Below are 19056 nucleotides of genomic sequence, written 5' to 3'. Positions count from 1 at the left end.
TTTTTTTTCTTCACTGGTAATTGCTGCTGTAAGCTTCCCCCCTCTTTTTCTTTGCCCATGTCAGACCAGAGTGAGGTAAACAAACACCCCAGTACGTGGTCATAGAGACCTTGGATTGACCAAAGGAACACATAAATAAACTGACTGCCAACTAAGCCTTCTCTAAAGGCTCCATAGCTCATAGAAAATACATCTTATAATGTTATTGAGGGTATGAGTGAAGCATGGATGTTGTCCACTTCCGTCGGTTCACATCGAGATTTTAGAATTTTCTTGGTCTGTTACAGTACATGCAATCTATAACATCCACAGTATCTTCTAGCAAGACAGTAGGCTACCTTGTTGGAGAACTTGAGGTGGACTTCAGCCTCGTCATGACAACTCCTCTTCAGCTGGGCCCAAGCTTCCCCAAGGGTTCTGGAATGGGATCAAACAAGAGACATCAACCAAACTGGATAGAATGGATGGGAAAACACCCAGGTAGCAAACAGGTATATGGTGAAGAATATAGAACGAATAGAAATCTATTCTGTTAACTCACTCACCCCTCCTCCTGAGCAGCCAAGGGGCTCTGGGAGAGCTTGGAGAGGTTCTTAGAGTATTCATCTTCAATCTTTATCCTGCAACAGACAAAGACAGCCATGGGGCTCTAAAGTATGGGACTCCAGGGAAGACCAATAGAGGAGAACATTTTTTAAAAGCTGACAGAGTTTCAGAGGAGCATTGGGGCATGGAGACACTGTCCTCCAGTACATCACTGACACCCAAAGACATACAGCACTGTGGCCACAGTGTTTAAAGGCAGAAGCCTATTATTCTGTGCTGAGAAGATATCAAACAATATCCTATAACAACAGCCTGGATATGAGTTAATGCACTTTCCTGTGGAAAGGACAGAGATGGAAATGATGTGAGGCTATTTACTCATGGCCACCCTGAGGGCGACTCAGAAAGGCCAGCCGTATTTCTGTGACATTCAATTATCCCACAAATACCCATTAACCATACACATCTGAGTAAACCTGTCCTCTACGGGACGTCACTAAGGCCATTCCAAAGAAATGGATATGGCCAGAATCTGACATCAGGTCAGCTGTCTCACTGAACCAATGAAGAAAGGTCAGCCCTGAATTAGGATGTTGGGGAATGGGGCCTTTAAAGGATTTGTGTGAATGCAGTCAGGGAAAAAAGTGAAAGTCCACTTAATTCTCAAGTCTATTGAGTCAATGGGAACTTTTGTGGTGGGCGCAAAATGGGGCCTCTTGCTATGCTGAAGCCTATGAAAGCATATGTTTAGGATGTCCACTTTGTGTACGTCTACAACTTAACGTTATAAACCTAGTACAGTACAACACATTTATCTGAATTCAAATGTGCATTTTTTAAATTTTTTATTTGGATCTCTTTTAGTCCCCATTTGGACTAATCTTCCAAGAGTCCTTAAACATTAAAATACAATTTATAATATGAACACATTTTCACATATAACACACTATTACAAACATACATAATATACTATATACTAAATAATGACCCAATAAATACTCAATCTAAAAAATATTGATTCTTCATCTACTATAGTCCCACAACATTTCTATGTATTATATTTCAATTGTTTTAAAATAATGTTTACATTTATTTATTGAAAGGTTTCTGGTTTGCTCAGTTAATTTATTCCATTTCTTTATTGCTCTAAATCGAAATGTTATTTTGCCTATTTCTCTTTTCTGTCTGGATAACGCATAGATGGTGGACAATCTATTCCTAGTATTTACGGAATGTCTGTCTCTTACCAACTGAATACCATTGTGAATAGAACTTGGCCGTTTTAAAGGATGTATATTATGAAATAAAATAAGCATGTTTTTTTCAATTATCTTGTCCATAGATGACCAACCAAGAACATTGCGCATGACTGCAACAGAAGAACCATATCTCCACCTTAAAACAGTCCTTGCTGTTTTGTTCTGTGCAATCTGCAGCCTCCTAATTTCACTTGATGATGCATTTCCCCAGACCACAGAACAGTAGTTCACCTGACTCTCAACTCTCAATGCATGGGGATGATATACCTGGGGCGGCAGCTAGCCTGGCGGTCAAGAGTGTTGGGCCAGTCCCCAAGTCGACTAGGTGAAAAATCTGCCGATGTGCCCTTGAGCAAGGCACTTAACCCTAATTGCTCCTTCAAGTCGCTCTGGAGAAGAGCGTCTGCTAAATAAATACAATGTAAATATATGAATAGATTCTATAGAGTGGAGCCAGGTTGTCAAGGACAAAATAACCCATGCTCTACAATAACATAATGATAAAGACAAGAGAACCCTGTTTCACCCTGATAAGACACGACAAACAGTCCAAATAAGATTACGATCAAAAAGATACGATAAAGAGCATCAATAACCTTTCCCAACACACAAAATACACAGTACCACTGACCCCTTCCAAGCTGACTATGTTGTGTTACCTCTCCCGGACGAACTCAGCCATCTCCTTCTGCATCTGTTTGCCCTTGAGCTGTTTCTGCAGCAGCACCTCAAAGCCGCCCACAGAGGGGGTCCCCTGGGGGTCCTTCTTGTCAGTCTGAGGGAGAGGATGGAGCATCAATCACACACGCAGACCAATACAGCCACAGACTTCATTTCATGGAGAAAATGACATTGTTTACATTGAGTGTGTGTGAGTGGTGAGGGGTGTTGGGGAGTGTGTGTGTGTGGATGAGTGTATGAGTCAGAGAACTACAAATGTATGTGTCAAGGAGTGCATGCGCACGTGGGTGTGTTCGTCATTTGCGTGTGAGTTATGAGTGTGTGTATGTCTAAGGGTTGAACAAGGAGCAGCCCATCCCACTATGTGAAACAGGATGTGGATAGGACAGGGAGTGATGTGGTAGCCCCACGTGAACCAGAGGTGACAGATTCATTTCACACAATGGGCTTGAGCTTTGGCTGAGTGGAGCACATTATGCCACAGAAATACAGACAGCCACTGAGAACATGACTCAGTGGAACAAGAACAACCATCCAAATCACAGTTCAGTGAAAAGAGGCTTCTGTTACAATCATGTTTGTAGACACATGAGTTGGCGTTAATATGACAGACAAAATCTACCCTATTGGATTCAAAGTCATATGTAACAGGGCTGAGATTCCTATAAACATAGGAAGTAGGGATCTTATTCTATGAGCTGGATAGTGGTTTAGAGATGTCAGGCGCTATCTTACCCAGAAGTAGTCACAGTAGCTCCACTCATTGGGCTTCAGTAGCTGCTGCTCTGGCTGATCTGGCGTCACACTGGGCAGCGGGAAGGTGACGCAGTTGATCTGAATGCCAAAAAATTGTGAGTCGAATTGAAGAGAGTGAGAGACAAGTGAGAGAGGTTTCTGTGAAACATCAGAGGGAGAGGAAGAAAGAAAGGAGGAGGAGGAGGATAAGAGACTAATTACATTTAACTCTAAGGAATGAATGTGGGAGAAACGCGATGGTTGGAGCAGACATCAAAGGTGTCATTTGTGGGAGATGTGCATAGAAGCTTCTCATTTGGAGATGGGACATGGAGGCTCAGTTTGTGTCTGTCATGAGGACGGGAGTAAAGGTCAGGAATGAGTAAATACTCTCAGGGGGTGTTGGTCATCAAGATGGTGACCCAGAGAACCCTCGGAGGTGGAGATGGAGGGAGAGGGAGGGGAGAAATGGAGGGGGACAGATGGAGGGGAGAGGGACAGAGAAAGAGGGAGAGAAAAGAGGGGGGAGGAAGAGAGAGCACAAACCGTCCAGTCCTGGCCTTACGATCCTTACACTTATTTCTGATAAACTACAACAACATCATAACGTAGAGAAAGACCTACAATCAGGGATACTGAGGAAACAACCAACAACATCCCAAACCACTGTAGAGTGGAGTCACAGCTAAACACACCCAGCACTCAGACTGAATACACACTCTGGTCCACAGCGTCTTCAATTACCCTTAGAGGACTGCAATTATGTAATGTTCACCATCTGTAACCTCTCCCTCTGGCACAACAACATGTCCTCTGTCTATGCCATACTGCCAATGATGTCCCAGAAGACTACATGGACATCCAGACATGCTGAATCTCAGATGCACAAATATGTATTATGTGTTCACTGCTTGGCTAAAGCACACGATGAGGAAAAACACACCGCAGATTTCTACAAGCTGATTACCATATTTGCTTATGTAACTATGACATTGTTTGAAGCTTTGTGTTGCAAATCATTGAGCCTATTGGGAGTTGAAACTATTTAGAATTAGGGAGAGATTTAGAGAAGTCAAACAGTGGAAGCAAGCCCTTAAAGCTATTCTGTAATAAATATTAACACGAGCTCCGTTCTTTCCTGAAGGCAACCAGCCGTCTGCAGAGATCTCCAACTCCTGCTTGAAAGCAGTTCTATCAATGACCCCTGGACATCTAATATGTACACACTAACACCCACATACAGACAGGCAAGAGAAAGGAGGTGCATCAATCACACACACACACACACACACACACACACACACACACACACACACACACACACACACACACACACACACACACACACACACACACACACACACACACACACACACACACGTCTGCATAATATGCATGCTTCCACACACCACATGAGATACAGTAGTAGAAGCACACACATAGAAGTGTCGTAGACTCTTTCTAACGCTACGCAACATGATTTACATAGTTGGTGGAGCCCAGTCACTTTGTTCATTTTCTGCCTGAGAGATCAGACTGATTGTCACACAGATTTTCCATCACACTGACCCGCCATCTATCACTGCTGTTGTTTATCTCCTGCTCACCTCCTCCAGAAAATGAGACCATTTATCTGCAGCATGGCTGTCTCTATAGCTCACTACTCTTTTATGGGCTCTTAGTGGGGTGCTACACTGTTAGGACTAAGAGATTCATATTCATTACCTCTGGGAAAATCAGGGAGAAATGTATGGCACTGTTGGCACTCTGTGTGGTTTAGAGTAGTTGATGTTTTTGGACAGTCAGCAAATCGAGGGTGTTATGGTTCAGCCTGACAGTGTTATGGAGATTCTAAAAGAGGCAGGCAGGGTCATAGCTTATGAATGATTCACATGATGTATGGTCATTCCTGTAGTTTAGAACAGACGAAAAACACTTACCCCCAACAGCAGACAGTGTTGACAAGTGCCAGTTTGCCTAATCAACCAGAGGGACAGTCTGTCCTCTACCTGCATTCATTATACAGTCATTTCTACCCTAAATGCTGAGGCAAATGTAGAAAGGTTCATTTATTGCCTGGATGTTTAAAAATTGTGAGCTGGACTTCACACATTGGAATGGTTTAGCTCTGCTGAATAGACTAATATCACTAACATCATGGAAAATAACCCATGCTTAAAGACATAAAACACAGAAAATAACCCATGCTTAAAGACATAAAACACAGAAAATAACCCATGCTTAAAGACATAAAACACAGAAAATAACCCATGCTTAAAGACATAAAACACAGAAAATAACCCATGCTTAAGGACATAAAACACAGAAAATAACCCATGCTTAAAGACATACACAGGGTGTCAACACATAAATCTCTTGCCACCTTAGCTAACACTATCAGAAAATAACTCTTCCCCCGGCACGTACTCGCGCGTGCATACACACACACACACACACACACACACACACACACACACACACACACACACACACTCTAGGGTGCTCAGCCACTGTTGCTAAGCGACAAATTACTTTTGCTGTAAAGGCACAATCCCCCATAATAACAAAGGATTCCAAGACGTCCTCCACTATTCTCAGAATGCTGTGGCTTCCTTCAACTCTGTGTTCACTCATTAATATAATGAGTGATTATTGTGTGACCGCTTTGGTGAAAACATTTTCTAATAATAATAATCAAAATAACCCATCTCAGTCTTCCAAACGACACAAGATGACACCCTAACAAGCTGTTACTCTTTCTTCTTAACAACAAGTCAAACAGCACTTGAGAATGTTTAATGAGGTGGAAAACATGGCTGGCTATTCAGATGATTCAGCCCTGTGCATCTTCCTTCCACCACACTCAGGACCAGCCTTATAATATGGAGGAGACAAGGTAACAAGGTTACGGGTCTACTGGTCTCAAATCAGTGGAGGCTGGTGTCACTTTAAATGGGAGGATATGCTCATTAAAATTGATTAAAACACATTAAACACACCGTTCCATTCACTCCATTCCAGCCATTAGTATGAGCCATCCTCCCTTCACCAGCCTCCACTGTCTCTAATGGAGGGGCCATGATCCATCCCATATGGGATCTGAGACATGCTCCAGTGGTGGACGTTAAAGTCGTTAATCTGTCCTTGACAGCTGGAAGACAGGTCGCGTGACGCAACATGCATCATGGCACAACAGAAAAACACCCTCCTGGACTGGCACCATGATGAACACCATACTCAGCATCAACGACTACAACCTCCCATTATTCCATCATTCCACGACACCACTTGTTCTACGCAATGAGTCCCTGAACAAAGCCATGAATATCAATTATCACAGACCAATTACCCATTCATGCGATTTCTCTTTACACCGCAAAGTATAAAACTGCATTATAATGGAATGAATGTAGCCTAATCTAGTGGTCTCCTTTTCTGAGATATTCAGTGCTTCATCCATTCATATTTCAACAGAAGATATGACATCATGGTTAAATGTTGAGGATGTGTACAGACTAGTAAAGCACAGTAACCATCATGGCTTATGTAGGATTGGATAGTACGCTGAGGATTGGGGTGCACAACAGCACCCCAATCCTTTGTCAACAATGCCATCAATCAAGCCCTATCAAAACAAAGCTCACCTGCAAAAAAAGATCTACATATAAAAAATATACATTTGTTTTCTATTTTTCCACAATATCAGTTCAATTCGTTTTCTGAATGGCTCCAGTGTTTCCTATGGCAGTGTTTTCCATTTCAGCGCCATTAATCAGTGTGCTATTGCTTTTGTAACCATGGAAACTGGCCTTGCTGCATCTCTCTGTGCAGGTCGGTGGGGCTTCACAATAGGCAGACTGACAGCTCCCGTGGCTGGAGCAGGTCAGCGAGCCCACCGAGCAGAACCAACACTGGGCACACACAGAACTGTCTGTCAGCCCTCAGCCCAGCACTCACCATCTCCTCCTACATTCCTCATTATAGACCCATAGGTTACATAACCACGAGGTCCAGTGTCAGAACAACTTAAACACTGAGGGATGTTTTACATAAACCTGGTTACATGTGGTCTACACAAATCCCTAATTTGTATAAGGAGTATAATGAGTTTAATGAGTTTAATGAATGCTAGTTATGGATACGTGGGAGTAGGAATTCAAGCTGCTTGTGTGATGTAAATGTTTTCATTAGCTGTTGTTGATGGAATTATAATCATGGCTGTAATGTGGAAGTGCTGATGTTGTGTTCTGGTGAAGGCAGTCCTGGGTGAACAGTATTCTCTTGCAGCTAGATGTCGGGTCCATTGGGGGATGGGAGGGATGAAGCATTACACTCATATAATATATTTCTATGTCTTCTAGAGAAGAAGACTCAGAGGGCTCGTCAGATTCTGGACCTGTCAGAGAGAAATATACTCTAAATATACCCAGAGATGTCAACTGCCAGCTACAAAGGTCTTGTGCTTTTCAAGAAAATCAAAGCCCATCATACATTTAAAGAGAATGATAAAAAAAGACTTTGCTGCATGGGATACCTATTCTTACTCAAAGTCTGCGGCAGCTTCTGTGAACTGAGAGAAATCTGAAACTCTTCATTGCTTGAGGATGCATTTCTTGTGTGTAAATGCAGCTTGTGCAAGCCTCAGTCCCAAACACACAAGACTGATAGAAGGGAGTAGACACAGTACAGTCCATGAGAAAAAGATTGGCAGTTGACCTGTGGAAACCCCACTGATTAAGACTGATGTTCTATCCAATAGGCTGTTTGGTGTGGTGGCAGTGTTCCTGCACTGTGGGTTCCCCCATTACTCCACAGAGATCTGCAGCCAAACACAGAGACTACACTGCTACACGGACACAGCATAGTGGGTCAGATGCAGTACATTTTAACGTTGGCAGATGGTCGAATGAAATACACAAACATCTAGCCTATTGTTGGGTAAAACATTGTTATCTTCTTTCTTCTGTTCAATTATCTCAAAAGGGAATAATCCTAGCTAAAAATAAACATTCTGTCACATCTGCTGTTTCTCCCTGGTGTACTGGTGCACAGGATCTGTATCCTAAACACAGTCTGAGGCTGCTGCTGCTCTGAGAGAGAAAGGAAACAACAGAGATAGACAGAGAGAGAGAGAGAGAAACAGAGAGAGATAGAGAGTGAGAACAACACAGAGAGAAAGAGAGAGTGAGGGAGACACAGAGAGAGATGGGTAGTGAGATGGAGAGGTTCTGGGTTTGGAGCTCCAGGGTACTCACTGTTATCTTGGTCTCCTTGATCTCCTTGTTCTGCCTCTTGGCTGGTGAATTGTTCCCCGGGTTCTGTTGGGAGAGACAGGAGGCATCGTCAACGTCAAAGCTCTCCTCGGTGTCAAAGCTGGCCGCCTCCATCATCACACAACACCTCTTCTCCTCCTGCTCCTCTCTCTGCTCCTCACGGGGAAACCCTGCTCCTGCAACTGAGGCTGCCTCTCACAGCCTGCTGCCTGCCTGACGTGGTGAGTCGAGTGGAGACGCGTCACGGGGGTGGGGTGGGTGGGGGGGTGGGGGGGGGGGTGAGTAGGGGGCTGGGGAGAATGGAGGGGTAGGAGTGGAGTGGAGGGAGGAGGTGGAGGCAGTTGGTCGTAGTCCTAGAAGCGTGACGAGGTCTGGAGGTTGACGGCAGGGGGAGGATGCAGCGAGGAGCCTTGTGTCTCCTTACTGTCCATACTGAAAACTACTGAGACAACACATGGATGGAGCCAGCGGAAGACAGCAAGAGAGAGAGTGCTTTAGCAATGTCAACATATGTTCCCCACGCCAATAAACCCCCTTGAGTTCAGTTGAGCGATGGAAGACTGAAGGAGAGGTGGGGATTTATTTACACATTCGATGGCCATGCCTCCCTCTTCCCTCTTCAGAGAGATAGAAAGAGACAGAGAGTGAGGGAGTGTGTGTGTGTGAGAGAGAGAGAGAGAGACAGGAAGAGGGAGAGAGAGGGTTTTAAATGAGGGAGGAGAGGATAAGGAGGGGGGGCAGGGTCTGAAGGAAATGGCTTAGTGATGATAACTAGAAGGCTAATTATGATTAAGAGGCAAGTTGGAGGAAAAGAGGAGGAGGAGGGAGAAAAACACAACCAATGAACAGCCTCTCTGGCCCCACATGTGTGTTTATGAGCTTTACAGATTTGGTCTGTGTGTGTGTGTGTGTGTGTGTGTGTGTGTGTGTGTGTGTGTGTGTGTGTGTGTGTGTGTGTGTGTGTGTGTGTGTGTGTGTGTGTGTGTGTGTGTGTGTGTGTGTGTGTGTGTGTGTGTGTGTGTGTGTGTGTGTGTGTGTGTGTGTGTGTGTGTGTGTGTGTGTGTGTGTGTGTGTGTGTGTGTGTGTGTGTGTGTGTGTGTGTGTGTGTGTGTGTGTGCGTGCGTGCGTGCGTGCGTGCGTGCGTGTGTGTGTGTATGTGTGTGTGTGTGTGTGTGTGTGTGTGTGTGTGTGTGTGTGTGTGTGTGACAATGTGGTTTAGGGACGTGTATGTGCATACAATACTGTCTGACAGTGTGGGTGTGTGTTAGCGTAATGACAATTCAGAGCGGTGTGGGTACAGGATGTCTGATAATAGTGTGTGGGTACAGGATGTCTGATAATAGTGTGTGGGTACAGGATGTCTGATAATAGTGTGTGGGTACAGGATGTCTGATAATAGTGTGTGGGTACAGGATGTCTGATAATAGTGTGTGGGTACAGGATGTCTGATAATAGTGTGTGGGTACAGGATGTCTGATAATAGTGTGTGGGTACAGGATGTCTGATAATAGTGTGTGGGTACAGGATGTCTGATAATAGTGTGTGGGTACAGGATGTCTGATAATAGTGTGTGGGTGTTTGTAGAGGTGTGTTCGGTAGGTGTGTTTGTGGAGGGCTGATGCATCTTTGGATGTTTTTCAGGGTTGGGGTCCAGAGGGTGGATGAGCGGAAGAATTGATGTACACGTGAGTGCATCGTGTGTGAGTGCATCGTATGTGAGTGCATCGTATGTGAGTGCGGAGGGAGCCGAAGGGTGGGTGGGTGGGTGTGTGTGTGTGTGTGTGTGTGTGTGTGTGTGTGTGTGTGTGTGTGTGTGTGTGTGTGTGTGTGTGTGTGTGTGTGTGTGTGTGTGTGTGTGTGTTTACCCACGCGCGTGTGGTGGTGTTATCTGTGTGGGTAGGGCTGCAGCCACACTTATCCTCTCTTTCTCGCTCTCGCTCTCCTTCTGTCCCTCTCTAGTTCTACTCTCTCTCTCTCTCAGTTCTACTATCTCCCTCTCTCTCTCTCTCTCTCTCTCTCTCTCTCTCTCTCTCTCTAATGATGGCGTTCCACCAGAGGCTGCAGCATGTTTGCAGCAAAAAGCAGAGCTGCCACCGTATGATCACCCCGAGGACACCACCCCACTGTGCCCTCCTCTCCACCCCTGCTTATTACAACAGCCCGCTGCAGAGGCCAACACAACAACACAGTCAGCTGTAGTGATCCAGTGAAAGCCTCATGCTTCGCATCAACGCACTCTCACCTTCCTCCTCCGAAACATGGCGCCGTTGACCAGCACCTACCGATGTGTCCGGGCTGCTTGGAGCGCGGCGATCCAGCCAGCGGACTTTCCCAGAAACCCAGGACGCCCAGTTCTCCCAGTTTGAGCTATAAAGATTCTCTTGCTGGTGTCCTTTCAAAAGCTGACAACAAACCCTGCGGCGGGGTCCAAATCTCAGCTGCCCATATGGCCCAAATCTGTTCATCTATTCTCCCGTTAGCTGATGACGGGGTACTCACTAACGGTGAGTAATTAGTCACGTGGGTTGGCGTGTAACACTTCTTGGCCCAGGTTCATAGCTGCTCAAAGCAGGACTGGGGAGGACCATAGAGGACAATTTTGTCCTGAAGAATGTTTGATGCGTGTGATGGATTTCAAGCATACCATATCAAGAATAAACAGTAAATTATTGCATTAAAATAGTAAAAGTGTTAATTTGCTTGCCTGCAACATGTTATAGGTGTTACAGGAACCATTATTGAGTTTGAGCTGCTTAATGTTGATGTGAAATCAATATCAGACAACTATTTCACTCCAATCAATATGTTGAGCTGATTGCAATGTTCCAACCGTAATAGACTTAACGGGTTGGACAAAATATAGGTGTATCAGGCGAAGTCCCTTTTAAAGAGGGTATTGCAGACTGCAGTGCTGAGTTGAAAGTCTCACCTGTTTGTCCATAGTGGCTCTCCGTAGGGGCACGCCAGGGGGGTCCGTGGGATGCATAGCACTTCCTGTGTTGTAACGTGTTCCATTGACTACAGAGGAAAAGATCAGAAATGTCATTGAGATGATTAACAGATTAAACCCGCTCATTACTGAATCAGGTCAGAACGATAAACAGATGGGGGAACATACAACTCCTTCATATGAAGGACTGTGTATCAATCCATTATAGTAAAAAGGTCAGGTTGTGCTCATGTCTTAAAGTGACATCTTAATGTTATGGAGTCATTTGCATCCTAACAGTAGGGAATAATACATTCCCATTCATCGTCCAGACAGAAAGCAGTTTGCACTCCCTTATATCCCTCCTTTGTCCCAGCTCCAGTCCATCTCACTGGGCTACGGCTCAGTACACAGCATATCTCATAGGTGTTTTTATCTTCTTCTCCCTCTGGCCCATAAGAAAACAATGGCCTTAAAATAATGCCAACGGCCTAAAGGGAGATGTTCCTGTGTGTCTGTACGTGTGTGTGTCTGGGTTTGTGTGTGTGTGTGTCACAGCCCTGCATACGTCAACGGTAATGTCCCTACTCACATCCTACAGGGTTCTAATGGTTCCTCATCAGCCGTGATTCATGGCCTGTCACTGCATATCAAGGCAGCCCATCTCAAAATGAGCTAGAGTATTATTACAGTTGAAGTCGGAAGTTTACATACACCTTGCCAAATACATTTAAACTCAGTTCCACAATTCCTGACATTTAATCCTAGTAAAAATTCCCTGTCTTAGGTCAGTTAGGATAACCACTTCAGTTTAAGAATGTGAAATGTCAGAATAATAGTAGAAAGAATGATTTATTTCAGCTTTTATTTATTCCCTCACATTCCCAGTGGGTCAGAAGTTTACATACACTCAATTAGTATTTGGTAGCATTGCCTTTAAATTGTTTAACTTGGGTTAAACATTTCAGGCAGCCTTCCACAAGTTTCCTACAATAAATTGGATGAATTTTGGCCCATTCCTCCTGACAGAGCTGTTGTAACTGAGTCAGGTTTCTAGGCATCCTTGCTCGCATACACTTTTTCAGTTCTGCCCACACATTTTCTATGGGATTGAGGTCAGGGCTTTGTGATGGTGACTAAAATACCTTCACTTTGTTGTCCTGTTCTATTTTTGTTTTATCAGACCAGAGGACATTTCTCCAAAAAGTACGATCTTTGTCCCCATGTGCAGTTGCAAACCATAGACTGGCTTTTTATGGCGGTTTTGGAGCAGTGGCTTCTTCCTTGCTGAGCGGCCTTTCAGGTTATGTCGATATAGGATTCGATTTACTGTGGATATAGATACTTTTGTACCTGTTTCTTCCAGCATCTTCACAAGGTCCTTTGCTGTAGTTCTGGGATTGATTTGCACTTTTCGCACCAAAGTACGTTCATCTCTAGGAAACAGAACGCATTTCCTTCCTGAGCGGTATGACGGCTGCGTGGTCCCATGGTGTTTATACTTGTGTAGAGATGAACGTTGTACCTTCAGAAGTTTGGAAAATGCTCCCAAGGATGAACCAGACTTGTGGAGGTCTACAATGTGTTTTCTGAAGTCTTGGCTGATTTATTTTGATTTTCCCATGGCGTCAAGCAAAGAGGCATTGAGTTTGAAGGTAGGCCTTGAAATACATCCACAGGTACACCTCCAATTGACTCAAATGATGTCAATTAGCCTATCAGAACCTTCTAAAGCCATGACATCATTTTCTTGAATTTTTCAAGCTGTTTAAAGGCACAGTCAACTTAGTGTATGTAAACTTCTGACCTACTGGAATTGTGATGCAGTGAATTAGAAGTGAAATAATCTCTGTCTGTAAACAATTGTTGGAAAAATGACTTGTGTCGTGCATGAAGTAGATGTCCTAACCGACTTGCCAAAACTATAGTTTGTTAACAAGAAATTTGTGGAGTGGTTTTAAAAAGAGTTTTGATGACTGTGTCTTTCCTGTGGCTCATTTGGTAGAGCATGGTGTGTGCAACGCCAGCATGGTGTGTGCAACACCAGGGTTGTGGGTTTGATTCCCATGGGGGGCCAGTACAATAAAAATAAAAATGCATGAAATTAAATGTATGAATTGTATGCATTCACTACTGTTAGTTGCTCTGGATAAGAGTGTCTGCTAAATGACTAAAATGTAAATGACTCCAACCTAAGTGTATGTAAACTTCCAACTTCAACTGTACATCAGCATGACTCCTGAGGGAAGCTGAGCACCACAGCCATGTAAAGACCCAACATAATGACTCCTGAGGGAAGCTGAGCACCACAGCCATGTAAAGACCCAACATAATGACTCCTGAGGGAAGCTGAGCACCACAGCCATGTAAAGACCCAACATAATGACTCCTGAGGGAAGCTGAGCACCACAGCCATGTAAAGACCCAACATAATGACTCCTGAGGGAAGCTGAGCACCACAGCCATGTAAAGACCCAACATAATGACTCCTGAGGGAAGCTGAGCACCACAGCCATGTAAAGACCCAACATAATGACTCCTGAGGGAAGCTGAGCACCACAGCCATGTAAAGACCCAACATAATGACTCCTGAGGGAAGCTGAGCACCACAGCCATGTAAAGACATTATATAATAAACCAGCTCTTCCTCACACATAATGGAGCAGCGAATAGAGATCAGAGGGGACACTCTATTAGAGAGACATACAGAAATATATATCAAGGTATTTTATGAGGTCTCAGAACAACAGTGTGCTGAAATGGAATGGTATGAAGTCTCACTAGGTGGGTATCTGCGGTATCATCAGATAGGATAGGGAGCCCATGGCGGTGCCGTCATACTTATTCTGGAGCCCATGGCTGTCTCCATGAATGCTTTGCATTATCCAAGCAGACTGAGTTATGGACTCAGATACAGGCAGTGTAATCTGAGCCCACTTCCTGTTCAACACTACTTCACCCTCTCTAACCTTACCCCCAATCCGCCTAACTTCCTGGGGCTCGACTCCAGTGCCGGGCCGGGGCATCCGGAGCCCAGGGAGGATCCGGGCTGGACTAGCCAGGCAGAGAGATCCCTCAACCTGGGCTCCATTACTGCCCATGCCCCTTCTGGGAGGATATGCCATACAACTCTCCTTCCATGGCCTCCAACTGCTCTTAAATACAAGTAAAACTAAATGCATGCTCTTCAATCAATCGCTGCCTGCACCTGCCCGCCCGTCCACCATCACTACTCTGGACGGTTCTGACTTAAAATATGTGGACAACTACAAATACTTAGGTGTCTGGTTAGACTGTAAACTTTCCTTCCAGACTCACATCAAACATCTCCAATCCAAAGTTAAATCTAGAATTGGCTTCCTATTTCGCAACAAAGCATCTTTCACTCATGCTGCCAAACATACCCTCGTAAAACTGACCATCCTACCGATCCTCGACTTCGGCGACGTCATTTACAAAATAGCCTCCAATACCCTACTCAATAAATTGGATGCAGTCTATCACAATGCCATCCGTTTTGTCACCAAAGCCCCATATACTACCCACCACTGCGACCTGTACACTCTCGTTGGCTGGCCCTCGCTTCATACTCGTCGCCAAACCCACTGGCTCCAGGTCATCTACAAGACCCTGCTAGGCAAAGTTCCCCCTTATCTCAGCTTGCTGGTCACCATAGCAGCACCCACCTGTAGCACGCGCTCCAGCAGGTATATCTCTCTGGTCACCCCCAAAGCCAATTCCTCCTTCGGCCGCCTCTCCTTCCAGTTCTCTGCTGCCAATGACTGGAACGAACTACAAAAATCTCTAAAACTGGAAACACTTATCTCCCTCACTAGCTTTAAGCACCAGCTGTCAGAGCAGCTCACATATTACTGCACCTGTACATAGCCCATCTATAATTTAGCCCAAACAACTACCTCTTCCCCTACTGTATTTATTTTGCGCCTTTGCACCCCGTTATTTATATTTCTACTTTGCACTTTCTTCCACTGCAAATCTACCATTCCAGTGTTTTACTTGCTATATTGTATTTACTTCGCCACCATGGCCTTTTTTGCCTTTACCTCCCTTATCTCACCTCATTTGCTCACTTTGTATATAGACTTATTTTTCTACTATATTATTGACTGTAGGTTTGTTTTACTCCATGTGTAACTCTGTGTTGTTGTATGTGACAAACTGCTTTGCTTTATCTTGGCCAGGTCGCAATTGTAAATTAGAACTTGTTGTCAACTTGCCTACCTGGTTAAATAAAGGTGAAATAAATAAATAAATAAAAAGGATTAGCCTTGTCTGGTCTGACAAATCCCTACAGCTGGCTGTTCTCTCCCTGATCTCCCAGTGTGTGGAGAAAACATGCCAGCAGTGGAATACCATCTACTGTCCTGGGATGGTGTTCCTCGGATATACAGTAATGAGAGGCAGAACCTGAAATGCCCCTAAATAAGCCAACAAGGGTTCCAGCTAGCTAGGTCAAGTTAGATTGCTAAGGCTTCAGTTGTACAGCTACTACACAGTGAAGAAGAGGAATTGCTATATCGATGCAAGCAACACTTTTGACACTTATTTAACTCAATAGATATGGTAGATTTAAGTCAGAAGAGGCTTGATGTTACCTTCTGGTAAGGAGTTCCTTTGTGCCGGTGGTCTCACTGGGGTTCCATAAGTAGCGGAGGGCCGTTCCCATGTTGTTTCTGGAAGGACACATAAATGGTTAAAGCCAAATGAGGAGTAAGGCACAATGGACACACAGTTCCACAGTTTCCCTGAACGCTGAATGAAACTCTAAAGGACACAGGTGGAGAGCACAACCATTCAGAAATGTTCAAAAAGTATTGTGAGGACCTGGTCACACAGGACTATAGCAGGCGACTACTGTGTTCTGATAATCAGTGTTCTCTTTCAGTTGAGAACAGAGAAACAGGAAGAGAATACTTGAAATGAAAAGTATTGAAATGAATGATTCACTTGCAGAAAAAAACTATTGAGATTCTTGACATTCTCTCAGAATCAAACAAACATCATTCCAGTTAGTGGAGCAAGAAGTCCTTTGTCATCTGGACAGTGTTAGAGATTCTTTCTGACTATCAATCAGGCAGAGACACTGTATATACAATGATCTGATAACTTCGGTACATTACATGCTCTTGAGTAATAAAAGTGTTAGATTTGCTTGAAAATACAACTGAGTGCCCTTTAAAAATAGCATCTCTAATCAGTGTAATTCAAAAACACATTCTAATCATTATGCAGTTGAATTAAAGTCCATAATGGAATTCAGTATAATAATGAGTGTTACAGCATATGGTTTTATAAAATAGCCTCTGGGTCTTTATCTCTACTACAGTGTGTGGTGTGCCAAGGTGCAGTGTTCTGCCAGGGTGTTGGAGCTGCCGTGGGTGAAGCCTGGCTTTGTCCTGTGGGAAACAGTCTTTTTCTCTGTCTCCTATCCCATTGAGGGACACACACACACACACACACACACACACACACACACACACACACACACACACACACACACACACACACACACACACACACACACACACACACACACACACACACACACACACACACACACACACACACACATACACATACACACACACACACAGAGACAGTCTGTGTAGTGCAGAATCATACCACCAAATGAAAAGGGTCCGATAAGCATCTCTATAAAAGGTTGGCTGCCTATTAGCCCTGGTATTAAACAAGCAGGTATTTCTTCTGTCTAGTAAATAGGGGTTGTTTAAATGTCATTACACAGGACGGCTTTGTGGAAAACATGGGTTGAGCTGCTGAGGTACCTGCAGCAGTGGTTGCCATCACCACACATTTGGGCTAATCAGATGAAAGTGGATGAGATGTTAAGCCCTCCTTCAGATGAATGGGCTGGAGAGATGTTGATGATGGGGAATGGTAATGAGCTCTCTGAGACGGCAGCATTTCACAGCAGAATTGGAAACTATGGTTACCAAACAAAACACTGACAAATGGAACTGATGGTTTCTGATTTAAAAAGATTTGAACCTACACACTGGAGAAGGTTGTTAAGACAAACATCTGTGTATGCTAACCTGACGCAGTAAAAAAATGCCCCAAAAAATGAAGTAAGCTTTATGCATGTGGACGCATCACACTTTTTTGGCTCGTGAAATGATGAAATATGTTTTGGTTCCAGCATAATCGGGTAGATTATATAGCTACAGTAATAATGCAGATATATACATTATATATACATAGTCAGAGGGGCATTGTAGAAATCTATGGTGCTGGCAGAAGGGGAATCACAGCCAATAGGAGTGGAGGATCTGCCAGATTTCTTCCACCCTCCTCATAATATTGATCCTCCTCTCACATGAGTGAGCATGTCAGTAGGGTTGTGGTGGAGCTGCGTGCCTGGCTTACCTTTGCTGCCGGTGTTGACGTAGTACCTGCATCCCTCGGGTGACATGTAACATCTCCAGCCTTGGGGAAGAGGGACACTCTTAGTCTCATCCCCCGGTGCAGGGCAGGTGGCCGCTGGCTTCTGTCACAAACATACCACTCATTTCACTACCAGATAACTCATATAAGCTGGGACTGTTTCCCAGTCTTGCTCAAATAAATGGTGAGTACAAATATTAACTATTCATTGAGCAATGTTGATTTTGTTCTGTTTTTTTTTTACTGTAATTGATTTGCGCACTTGATTAATATACATAATATTCCATACTACGTATCTGCATATCAAGGAGGGGTTGCATCAGCCTCTAATGTTCCCAATTAGCAGTGTCTGATCATTTCTACCCAGTTACAGTACAAAGTACTCCCACATTTCTAAAGCAGGCTGATTGCAGGAGCAGACACAGCTGTGTAGGAAAGATCTGTTTTAATTAGGAACAATGTCATAATTCATATAATTTCATACAGGAAATACTTGAACTGTGGCAAGGACTGGGAAAGCTTGTTTGATTGTTGGAAGGGTGTTCTTTTCTTTCAACCCTTCATGTGGTTGATGGTAAACTGAGAAGACCCCACTGCTGAAAGAGACAAAAGAAGGCCCCATTGCACTCTGAAACCCCCACCTAAACCAGCCTAATGGAACATAATTAGAGCTCTTTGACAACACAGATCAGCCTTATGTTTATCGATGAGCAAATGAAGCAAACAAAGAAAAGAACACCCTCCCTACAATTAAACATGGGCAGGTTTGATAATGCTGTGGATTTGCTTTGCTGGTACTGGGGGCCTTGAACATGTGCAAGACATCATGAAATCAGCAGATTATCAAGGTGTTCTGGAGTGCAATGTTCAACCCAGTGTCCAAAAACTGTGTCTCTGTCAGTGGTGTAAAGTACTTAAGTAAAAATATTTTAAAGTACTATTTAAGTCGTTTTTTAGGGTATCTGTACTTTACTTTACTATTTATATTTTTGACAACTTTTACTTCACTACATTCCTAAAGAAAATGATGTACTTTTTACTCCATACATTTTCCCCGATAAAGTACTCATTACATTTTGAATGCTAAGCAGGACAGAAATGGTCCAATTCACACACTTATCAAGAGAACATCCTTGGTCATCTCTACTGCCTCTGATCTGGCGGACTCAGTAAACACAAATGCTTTGTTTGTAAAGTATGTCTGAGT

At 43.9% G+C, this 19056-nt stretch overlaps 1 protein-coding gene across 3 annotated transcripts in view; it reads right to left on the bottom strand.

The window, feature by feature from the left end:
* Nucleotides 1-19056, bottom strand: part of LOC106601502 (growth arrest-specific protein 7) — a 31602-nt gene that overhangs the window by 8273 nt on the left and 4273 nt on the right. For 2 of the 3 annotated variants that reach the window (XM_082971482.1, XM_014193726.3), the window contains exons 2-9: nt 17832-17952; nt 16040-16117; nt 11424-11512; nt 8477-8539; nt 3222-3320; nt 2465-2580; nt 546-620; nt 339-417 (exon numbers count right to left, since the gene is read on the bottom strand). In XM_082971482.1, the coding sequence (XP_082827608.1) occupies nt 339-417; nt 546-620; nt 2465-2580; nt 3222-3320; nt 8477-8539; nt 11424-11512; nt 16040-16117; nt 17832-17952 (720 nt within the window). Of the gene's footprint in view, nt 1-338; nt 418-545; nt 621-2464; nt 2581-3221; nt 3321-8476; nt 8738-11423; nt 11513-16039; nt 16118-17831; nt 17953-19056 lie in introns of those variants that run through there. The other variant, XM_014193728.3, reaches the window with a different exon arrangement.

Source organism: Salmo salar, chromosome 03 (genome assembly GCF_965601325.2).
Source record: "Salmo salar chromosome 03, fSalSal1, whole genome shotgun sequence".
In the NCBI taxonomy this organism is placed as follows: domain Eukaryota; kingdom Metazoa; phylum Chordata; class Actinopteri; order Salmoniformes; family Salmonidae; genus Salmo; species Salmo salar.
The sequence above is the reverse complement of the archived record's forward strand: the minus strand, read 5'-3'. Positions and strand labels throughout refer to the sequence as shown.